Source organism: Atractosteus spatula, chromosome 3 (assembly GCF_055471065.1).
Source record: "Atractosteus spatula isolate fAtrSpa1 chromosome 3, fAtrSpa1.hap1, whole genome shotgun sequence".
NCBI classification, from domain to species: domain Eukaryota; kingdom Metazoa; phylum Chordata; class Actinopteri; order Semionotiformes; family Lepisosteidae; genus Atractosteus; species Atractosteus spatula.
In genome coordinates, this window is record NC_142708.1 from 53,310,348 (window position 1) to 53,321,927 (window position 11,580).

The following is an 11,580-nucleotide window of genomic DNA, read 5'->3' on the forward strand; positions in this document are numbered from 1 at the left end:
AGCAACATTTTCAGTGCTTCTCTGCACACAAAGTCCTTGATGTTTGTTTTTTTTCAGAATAACAATGCAAAAAGCAACAGTGGTTTCCATTATTTGCCTTTGTCCCATGAGCCCGGGAAACTTAATTTGAATTGGTTTTATAAGTGGAAATTGTCAATTATATTTAAATTAAATAGAAACCAAATTCAATTCAAAACTACATTTTGTAAATAATGGATATAAAATAACAAAATGCTAAATTCTTGGGATGTAAGACTATAGTTTGGATTCATGACCGCAGTCGTGCAAAATCAAATTGTGGTTTTCTGTTTCCAGCACTCTTCTTGTGCAACATGTGGAAGCTGCTTTGCAAGATGGGTTTCTTACCAAATGAAGCTTTATATATGATCTATACAATAGTGTGTCGACATTTGAAAGGGTTCAGTACAGATAATCATCGCAATAAGCCAAATTTGCATATAGTCACGTCCGCCCCTCTAACATCGCTTAATGTACTACAGTACATAGTATATATGGGCAAAAGACATATGTAGCCCTCCTGTATATGATAATTAAAGTCCTAATGCATTGGCTTTGTTAATTAAAACACAGTTTATCAATAAAAACAAACAACAGTAATCACAAATTTATAGTAATCAGGTAAAAAAAACAACATGAATCTCTCCTCTGTGTCCAGCGGATGCCTGCACTTTCCCTCTCTACCTCTGGGACACACCCCACTGTAATGAGAAAGGTGCCTGTAAAGTCATCTCCAACCTGTCATTCCACATACCGCCGATACAGAACCGGGAGTGAGGTTCAGTCACTAGCTAGATTCATCTCGCAAGTCTAGTCTAATACACTGCTGTTTTGAAAGTCGCATTTAATAACCTTTGGCTTGGATTTATCCTGCTCTGCTCTTCTTCCACACAGATCTATTGTCAGCCAGACTGAATCGCGAATAAGCAAATTTGCAAATGTTAAATTCACAGATGTTGAGATCCTACTGTATATGTAATTTACAATTTGAATTCACAAACTCTTTTACCAGCACTGAAGCCCTGCTGCAAAGTGTTGTGGAAAGTGTTGTCTCTTTAGAGCACCCCTAGATGTGAGTTCTCTATGGATGGATCACTGTCAACAGTCTGTTCTTTTTCTTTTGATAGGAGCTGTGCAGTAGGCTTCAGTCGCTTGACAAGGTCGACTCGAGGAGCATGGTGACCCTTACCGCCCACCTAGTTGACGAACAGCTAGCTTCAGTGGAGGGCGCTGACATTGCGCTGTACGAAAAGAAGCTCCAGGAGTGGGAGGAGGAGAGAGAGCAGCTCATCAGGAGAGAGAGGGAAATTAGAGAAAAGGCACGACTGGAACGAGAGGCCAGGCTGGCAGCCAAAGCGTCAGTATAGTATAAGAGTCTGACAAAAACATCACAAATTTGGACTCTTAATGTCTTCTACATGCCAGGTTTGGAACGGTTCAGTCATACGTCATAGGGGACATATTCTATTTTAATTGGCTGGGTATGTTCAAGAATTCTCATAAATAGAATAAAATAGAATTTTGTTGCATTAGATCCTAAAGGCACATTTGTATTTTACCTGCACACCAGTAATACCCAAAATACCCATCTTCCAAATTGTGAAGATTGGCTACATACATTTGAATAATGTGTAAATCCCAGTAGTAGTGCAATAGATCTTTGTAGATAAGTTACATTCTAAATTGCTGTGCTTGAAAGAATACTTTTAAATCTTTATTGGGGCATTTGAGTAAATACTCTCATTAATATAAACATTAAAATGTTATATAATTCAGGAATTATCATGCAAGGGGAAAAAAGGCAGACATTCAGAAAACCTCATTGGTTTGATTCTGGAGACTCATGATTTATTTGACTTTCAACATCAGTTCTGAATTAGCTACAGTTCAGTTCTTAAAAGCCAGTCCAACGTTTTGAATACTTATTTTGCAGACTATCTCTTTCTGTATAGGAAATGAATAACGTTGTATTTACAATAATGAAAGAAATTGTGTAAAAAAAACTGAAAATTCTTAATTATAAAATGAGAAAAAAGCTCACCTAGTAAGATATTTCTGTTTTGGGGGGCAACAAATATTAGAGTTTCCAGTGAAATGATGTTTTAAGGAAAGGGTCTTCCATGCTTTGACTTGTTGTGGAGTAATGCATTGGCTATAGGATACATGAAAGTACTGTAGGTGCAAATAGTTTTTTCTCTGCTGTTGGTTATGCAGAGTTGTCAGTGCAGTCTGAGAATTGCTGAATGAATCCAGCTCTTCTTTAATATTAAAAAAACATGTATTACAGTTATGTCCTGAATGTATGTAATTGATGTTACACTGCTTTTTAATTTCCTGTTGATATATTTTGCAAATAGCATGGTATGATCTACCTGTAAATCCTTTTATAATGTCAGCAGTTTTTCCATTTTAAAGTCTTTCCAGATAATTCTGTACTGCAAAATAAAAGGAAGAAAAAAAAGGTGCAACATTGCAGTCTGTGGATCCTTCCTCAGGTCAGGTGTGTGGGGGATTGGAATAGAGATGGAATTCATCTTTCAAATTTCCATCTCCTGGACCCCCCTTCTCACCACAGCCCAACCCATTTATGATTTTCCTTTTGTTCTCCTTACCCTTTTCCTTGTTCTCCTTATTCCTGCACACTCCCTCGTTTTACATTTGCTCAGTGAATTAACCCTTACTTGTCAGCTCACATGCTGACACAGCTTCCCACTTTAATCATTTAAAGGTTACGGACCAGGCTCACACTATGTGATTCCTGAGGAGACGCCTCTTGTTGCAAATACTCGTGAAGAACAGATTATAACCGCTTACATGATTTATCAAAAGGTACATCTGGTAAAGAATTATTGTAATTCTGGAAAAAAAGAGTTGTAAGTGATTTTTTTCCTTCCATTTCTTACTGTATGTTCTGTGGATCACTCTTGTGTTAAAAAAAGTAGTACCAAGGTACCTTGTCGAAAATATCTAACACTATATCGGACTTTTGTAATTTTTCACTATGATTTCATAAGGTCTTCCATGCTAGAGGAAATAAGTTGTCTTTTTAAGTAGTTTTTCATTGATACCACAACTTTTTCCATGCTCCTTAGTGAACCTCCCCCATTCATTTCAGTAAACGTTTACTTTTCAGATCTCTATTTCTTCATTTTCTCTTTGGAAAGAAATAGTTTTCAATGTGAAAAAATGTCTTCCCTCCCCTCACACAAAACAAATCTAAAGCCGTTAAATGATAAAAGCAATTAGAGCATTATTCTAAATGTATGTTCCAGTATTTGAGGAAATAATGCAGAATTCACTATCCTGGAGATATAATCTTAAGAATATTTTACAGTCAAAATTTTCTTTGGAACTATCACTCAATAAATACTTAAGATTGTGTTTGCTATTGGTTGTTGCTACTGTATTTTCTATTTTGTCTTTTTTTATTGGTATATTGCATTATCATCTCAGCATCTCAGTAGATTTTGTTTGTCCATTCCAGTGTCATAAATAGCATTGTTTCAGAAGAGGAACCAAACATGATAATCAGTGAATCAAATGTTCTTGTGCAAAGCAGATGATAAAGTCGATAATGTAAACTCTTTTCAGATGTCTTGACATTATTATCTTAACAACAGCTTTCTTAATGTGTAGCTAAACAATTCATCTTGCTAATAGAACTCATTTTTTAACTCGCCTAGACATTGCAAGAAACAGAATGTTTCTTATTCTTTTAAAATCAATAAATACTAAATTCTTGTGATAACAATTTAAAATGTCTATTTTGTTACTCTTTCCATAAAACAAAATTGACTAGCGATTGAATAGTCTTCCAAAATGCAGGAAAGAAACATTGAAAATATTGTTATTGCATATAACAATGTTTCCTATGGGAGACTGCAAAAACTTTACTTTTAAATACTTTGATTTAAACTCGAATTCAGTTCCTGATGAATCAACAAGCATGTTGTTTTTGTTACCATGATGTTGCTGTGATATGAAACAGCAGAAAAGATTTTCACAAACATTCTGTTTAATCCTTTTTAATTTATTCCAATTGCCTGAAGGGATTAGTAAAGATTATTAAATACAAATAAAGCTAAGTAGTAAATCATCTACATTTTTTACAGCTGTCTGTATGAGTTCAAGAAATTTAAAGCTCTTTATAGATGATGTTTGGAATAATTGGAGAAATGTGTTTAAAGTTATAAGAGGTCAGATCTGAAAAATCAATATATTATAATGCTATAACCGACCGATCTTCCTTCCAGAATAGTGATTCAACTTTTTAATAAAAAATAATTCTAAAGAACATGGAAATGTTCAGGGGGGAAAGGTGGCACAGGGCTAAGCATAGCTGTCTCGCAGTGCCAGGGCTCTGGGTTCAATTTTCTGTGGTGCTGTCTGCATGGGGTTTGTTTACTTGGATTTCCTCCAGGTGCTCTGGTGTCCTTCCCTAGACATACTGGTAGGCTAATTGATTTCTGGCAAAATTGGTCTTGGTGTGAATGTGTCTGTGTCTGTTCTACAATGGACTGGTGTCCCATCCAGGGCGTATCCAGCCTTGGGCCTGTTGTTTACCCGGATAGGCTCTAGGTCCTCTAATACCCAGATTTGGATGAATCCTAAGGTAAAAAGGTAAGGTAAAGGTACTGTAAAGTAGGTAAAGTAATGCATGGCAGTCATTTTAGATAACCAGAGGAAAGGTCAAGAGATTGCATGTACTGTAGCTGACGTTGCTTTAACAGCATGCACAGCTTGTGCTGATTAATTCGGTGTAGAAATGGCCAAACCCATCATCAGTGTTTAAATAAAATACCAATCTGGATTGTTACATTAGTGCCTAAAGCCTGGGTGTGAATATAATCACGAGTGAAAATGCCTCAGGACATCCTAGTGGTCCTAGTGTGTTACAAAATAATATTGTGTGGTACGTTTGCCACAAGTGGAAATTTGTGTTTGACAGCACTGCAGGCACTCTTTAATAAATCAATTTTCTGATTTGTCTTCAGAATCATTTGAGATAAGGTCACAATTGCGTCTACTCAGTAGTATGGAGTTTTAACAACAGAGAACAGGACAACCTGAAATACATACATAAGGATTTTAAGACAATATTGGAACTAGATGATATATGAACTTCCCATGAAATATGTTCATACCATAGGCAGCATTGTACAGTGAACAGTAAACTGTTGGTTAAATGTAAATGATAAAGATAAATGCAATTTTTGCAGTAATTGGAATACCCATCTGTCCGTTTAGCTTAAGGATAATTTAAATACAGGTATTACATGTACAGTAGGTTGTCATTAACCCCCTCTCTGCTGGGATTGTGGCTTGCTTTCTTGCCTGTTAGGTATTTGCTGGAGGTCACATCTTCCAGATGACCTACAGTATGTATAGGTAATGAGAACATTCTATGAGAGAGATCTAATGAGACCAGAGGAGCAACAAGGAGTACTGTATAGGAGTCTTGGAAAAGCTCTCGTTTGAGAATTTGTGTTTTTGTTGTACTCCAGATTTGTTTTTATTTTATTATATATTTTTTATGTTTTGGATTTGTTCCATTTTGTTTTTTTATTTTTTTATTTTTGTTAGTCAGACCACGATAGGGAGTAAGGCAGGTTCCCGGAAGACTTTCCTTTTGTGTTTGTTGTGTTTTCAGGTCTACAGCTACAGGTAGTTATTTGTTTTTAATTTCTTAGTGATAGGACCCCATGCATTTCTGTGAGACTAGTTATCATTAGTTACTCAACTAATGTTGTACTTGAAGCTCCTAAATCAACTATTTTTCTCTTTTTTTAAAGCACTTAATTTTTTTTCTTCTGTTTTTCCTTGAGGCTGATTGTTAGCCACAAAGGGCACGCCTTCCCTGCACACTGTGGTAGCCACAGGTGAAAACATTTTTTCAAAGTAAAACATTTTAACATGAATTCCAAGATTTGCTTGTTTTGTTTACAGTTTTATTTTTCACTTCTTTTAGAGGTCTGCGTAAAAAGAAGGGTTGTGACTGAAACTAGAGCATTTGGTCGAAGTTCTGAAGTAGGTGCCTGGGACAAGTCTCGATTTGATAAACTTAATCTAGCCATTACATGAAAGATTTAGCTGCAGGGGTGGCCAAGCCTGGAGAGCCACAGCCAATTTGTAAATGTGTGGAACATATGTGAGCTGTGATCAATTTAGTCTGTTAATTTATTCTCTTTAGTCAGGTATAGTCAATAATTGTCCTTGATATCTATATAATATTGATATTCTTTCAGTTGATGTTTAATCTAAGTAAACAAATCAACTGTTCACTCAATTAAGAGATTGACATGAAATTGTTCCAGGTGTTTAAATGCTGATAAAGGGGTGACCTAGATTATGACTTTCCAGGACCTGTGCTGGACATTCCTGTCTACATGACTTCATTAACAGGAAACCCATTTACCTAAAACTTTCTGCTAAAAGTAAAGAAATGTGTCCTGTTGCCTGTTCTGAATTTAAGAAACACCCTCTGGAATACGCTGTTTCATTGGCACATCAACAAATGGGTTATTTTCATCCAATTAAGATCACAGAAAAGACTTTTACCACCATATTTGGAACACTTCTGTCCAGTAGTACAGTACATTTGAAGTGTCAAACAGTCACGCAAATACCCCAGTATGCAACCTTTTTTGCATGCAAGCTTTTCCATAAAGAAAGATAATGCATACTATAAAGAAAGAAGAAAACACTGAATCCATGATGAGTTTCCACAAGTGGGTTTATTGTGGATGTTTTTTTTAGAGTAGTTCCCTTTACATCAAATGCCTCAGTGGGAGAAGGAGATATTGCACACAAACATCAGAAAAGCACTACTTAACACTTTCACTGGAAACTAACCTCTACATTAGATATGACTGGAAAGGAGAGAATGATGCAAGATTACAAGACAAATACCATACACAGCTGCTGACAGACACTAACAATCACCCAAGAGGAGAGAGGAAAGTGTGAGATGATTCTTAGAGCAAAGTCAACACGGGCAAGTGTATTCTTGAGGCGTTAACTGGTAAGATGTTCATGCGTGTGGTTATAGTTACTGATGTTGTATTCCTGTAAGCCACAATACAGGGCCAACTGCAGTTCAGTGGAGTTTGTTGATCACAGATATTTTGACAAATCCAGGATAAAGTTTGACTGTTGTTGTATGTGCATTTTAAGTTCTGAACAACCTCTAGAAGCTGAACGTCGGATGTGCAGTGTTCCATTATTGTTACCACAGGCTGCTAGACGTAAATGGGGTTAAAACCTTCTATGTTCTATAGGGTAAAAACCTGCTTTGCAGTTTAGCCTTTAATATAAAAAGGTTAAAGTGTGATTATTTTTACCACATATACAAACTGCATCCCATCTCTGAGTAAGCGTTATGTACCCCAAGTTTTATATACAAAATTCAAAGTCTGACTGTAGCACTTTCATGATTCAAGCTGCTAGAAAGTGGGAAGATGTTATTTTTGCTTGTCCTCACGTCAGGAGGCATGAGGACAACCAAGTGTTCTGGTTGTAATCTGCAATGTTAATTCTCCTCAACAGTAGTCACCCGCCCCAGAAAGGAAGCGATTTTTTTTTTGTTAAAGTACAAGGCGCACATCATTTCTAAACCTGAACAAGTGGTGACATCTGGAGGATTTATGTATTTTTTCCAATTTTGAACCAAATCCAGTAACGATAACTCACTGTCCTGATGAATTACGATGTCTGGCATTTGACCTTTTACATTTTTCTTCACTAAATGGGTGCGCACTTTGTTGTCCTTTTCTAAACATTTGTTCCCTTCCAAAACTAAAAAAAACTGGAATACACTGAAAACACATGCACATGTTGCTAAACCATTCACCCTCTCACAAAAGTTATTTATAATTATAGTACAGTATTAAAAAATCCCAAACGTCTTTCTTAAGTTAGGAAAGCATCTCGTTTCACAAATCAAACAAACTCTCCACATTCAAGCCGGCTTTTCTCAACCTGTTGCAAACTTAGCGTGGAGGCCTTATCCGAGAAACTGAAAAGAAAGGTGTGCCTCTTTAAAATGTTCATGGGATTCAACATAATGGACTATTCAATGTGTTTAATTAAAATATATAAAGAATTCGCCCTGCCCTCCTTTTGTTCCACTGTTCTTGTAAATGTTTGTCGTTAAAGAAGCTGCTTGGCGTTGTTCACCTAGTGAGAAATTATTAGAGAATATTTTAGTGTTTTACTAACAGCTTCTATAACAAGCTGAGACACACAATTCAGTTTTAAGGACTCACATTTTCCTTCTCTTTTGGAGAAGGTGCTGAAGGCAGCGGGTGACAAAGGGAGTTCAAAATAATAGCTTATCTTCAATGTCTTTTATAGAAGAAGCAAAATCACTGGTCCCAAACTGGAAGGTTTAAATCAACTGAAGTGCAAAATTATGAGTGCAAAACATATGCTTACAGCAAATAATCAAAAACACATACAAGACATGTAAAATCAAATGAGGTTACTACTGTATATAGAAGAAAACTCAAGTAATACAGTTCTGAAAATGCAATACTGCAAATAGTCAAATGAGAAGTTTATAATCTACAAACATGGATAACAACATCTAACTAGACTGCTCTCATTCCACAAATCCTGCACCACACACTTGGAGTCTGGAAAAATAAGGCTCAAGTATTATTGTTTCTTATGCACTATCCAAATTAATGCAGCACAATATTAGGTTAAGAGTGGTGATCAGGTATCTGTTTTTGACTAAAAAACAAATTGAAAAAACCTTTTGATGAGAAAAATGTACTTTTTCACATATAAATGTGGCCAGTGAAATTGTATCGCTTAATAAATATTTATGGCACTTCTTCTACCATCATATTATAAAATAAGAATACCAAAGTAAAATCAGATCTAGAAACATTAGAAAAGAAACAAAAAGTAAACATCATAAGGACTGTATTTCCAGACATTTCTATCATTTTAATCACATTATCCATTAAGTACTCCCTTTAATTAAGAACGAATAAAACTTGACCTCTTTCATGCTAGATGAAGTTTCATTATTAATATTCTCAAAGGTCTTATCCTAGAAATATTGTTGTTTGTGTTTAGTGAGACAGTCACTCCGTGAGTGCTGTTTTTTAAACCATATTGTAATTACATGTATAAATACACACTCATACATCTTTACCGATTTCTGAATTATGACCTGAATTAAGATGTTGAGCAACTGTTTTTCTTTTGTAATTCCAACAATTTTGATCTCATACACCTGCTGTTTCACATTAAAAAATAAGTGCATCAAGTATCTCTTTTACATTCAAGTCACTTTCTAAGGCATTTTCTAAAATGTGTACTCCCTTGTCCTTTGGTCTATGCTTCAGGGTAAAAGCCAATGGTTAATTATTATGTATATATCATTACTGTTTCTGAACATGCAGGTTTCTAATGATTTAATTATATTGCAGTACAGTATAGACAATTACTTCTGGTGGAGCTGTGTTACTGGGAGCATGCCTTGGGGAGTTATTTCTGTGTATGGGTTAAAACATTTTCCTCTACAAGCAACAGGATTCAAACTACTGCTGACACAAATTAACTCCAAATCTCTTATTTCCATTGGCAAGCCTGATCATAGAGCATTGTGGTTAGATTAACAGCAAAGAAACATTATTGCATTAAAAAATACTATGTCTGTTGGTGTTTTCAAACTAAATACAGTAGATTGAAGCCTGCTTAGGGAATATGTGCCTTAGTGATCATTAATAACTGCATTAAGTTGTGACTTGCATCACCAAGAGTGTGGTTCACTTTTATGGAAGGGAATAGGAAGATTTTTCATATTTGCTCATTTCAATTCCATTTTGTTTCTTTCACATTGATGATTTCACAAAGGAAAGCAGAATCAATGCAAGGCTCGAGGTTTAGGAATCACAGTTCTATCTTACAAGCAGGGAAAGATTCATCTTGCATGACCACGGTGCTGCTGCTTGCTAGCACCATGATATTCAGGTCCTGCTGCTTTTCGTGAGTTTGCTGGTACCATTCTCGCATGACCTCTGAGTCATGGGTCGGGATCAGTGTGACCTGCAAATGAAAAAAAATGTCAAAAACAGGAAAAGGGAGATCTTAGTATTGTAGACGGCACCTGCTATTAAAAAAAAGTCTTAAAACATATCCTACAGTAGTGCTACAACAGAAATATTTTGTTCAGAGAGTAATGCATGCTCTTATAGTGGTTTAATTCAAGTGGCATTATTCTGCCAATGACTCCTAAAAGGACAAACTTGTATGCATGGAAATGTTCTCCTCTAAAGGTTATTCCCAAGTGATTAACTGGCTTCACAAACAGCACAACAAGAATATTTCAACACGGAGTCTGCCTAGCTTGATACCAACCTAGTACAGCTTGTCAGCTGTTACTAAGAATCCCAAGGGCAGCAGTTAATTGGCTGGGAACTGCTGTGAGTTGGGAAGACATTTCCCATAAGGCAGTGCAACGTTCACTTCAACCTGAGTCGGAAATACCTTACTACATTTCCATCACAACTCCCACCAAAAATCAATACTGGAGGAAAAATGGGTTTGCAGAGAAAAACTGATTGTTCGCATGTTACCAAAAACAGCCTGAAGTCTGAGATATTTAATGCACCAATCCCAGATCGTGTCCTAAAGTAGCTGTGAGGAAAAGTTACTGCATTTAAAGAAATGTGCAGAAAAAGTACTATGAAAACTGATTCATGATTATTTTATATCATGTTTCATGTTGGTTAGTGAACTAAAAGCAGGAGGAAGTAAAACATGCAAACTACATGGAATTTAATGTCAAAGCCTAACAGGTTTACAGTTTATGAATGTCTATTCAGAAAAGAGTGAAGCAAACTTCCACTGATTTATTTTTATTTTGTAACTTAAATGGTTTAATGTTCTCATGTATTTCTCACATACAGGCAACAGTTTTCATTATCAACAAAGGAATGTAAATAAAAGAGCATTAACAAATACTCAATCCTGAAATAATAGATTCTCCGAATTATCATACAATTTGAGTTGGCATTTATCAAATCAGACATTTCCATAGACTTCATTAGACGGTCTTCAACTAGTCTGTGAAAACCCTTGAGAAGTCTGTTACAGCTCAAGTATAGTGGATAAGAGTACTGTACCTGCATGTTATTTCCCCACTGAGCCTTTCCTTCCAGCAGAGAGTCCAGAACAGCCTTGCTGGGCTCTTGAGCTGTTAAGTCGTTCCCGCTTACAACATAGTAAGATGATCTGACTCGCTTGAAAAATTCAGAGTCGACATTCTTGGCACTGCAGTGGTTTGGGATGTATACCAGGTCAAGGTACACTGGAGGACAGTTGGGCACAGAATTTCCTACTGCAGCCTTACCACTTCCTGAGCCTTCAATACAAAAGAAACACAGCACTGTCAGAATGCATCTCTATTCATCCTGGAACCAAACTCTTACAACATCTATAAATTTAGTAACCACAAAAATGAAGAAATGTAATCTTCCAAAGCATTTCAATATCTTTATTAAATAAGGCCCAACTTTGTGGAGGAGTGAAAACCACAGGACATTGTTT

General features: G+C 36.1%; 2 protein-coding genes across 2 annotated transcripts in view; one reads left to right on the forward strand and one right to left on the reverse strand.

The window, feature by feature from the left end:
- mrps27 (mitochondrial ribosomal protein S27) overlaps nucleotides 1–2,486 on the forward strand; it is a 32,949-nt gene extending 30,463 nt beyond the window's left edge. The window contains exon 11 of the mRNA XM_088910120.1: nucleotides 1,146–2,486. Within this exon, the coding sequence (XP_088766246.1) occupies nucleotides 1,146–1,385 (240 nt within the window). The 3' untranslated portion in view covers nucleotides 1,386–2,486. The remainder of the gene's footprint in view (nucleotides 1–1,145) is intronic.
- Nucleotides 2,487–6,733: 4,247 nt separating this feature from the next.
- The window catches only part of map1b (microtubule-associated protein 1B), a 51,565-nt gene continuing 46,718 nt past the window's right edge, over nucleotides 6,734–11,580 (reverse strand). Inside the window, exons 6-7 of the mRNA XM_088909856.1 lie at nucleotides 11,157–11,395; nucleotides 6,734–10,077 (exon numbers count right to left, since the gene is read on the reverse strand). Of these exons, the coding sequence (XP_088765982.1) occupies nucleotides 9,922–10,077; nucleotides 11,157–11,395 (395 nt within the window). The 3' untranslated portion in view covers nucleotides 6,734–9,921. The remainder of the gene's footprint in view (nucleotides 10,078–11,156; nucleotides 11,396–11,580) is intronic.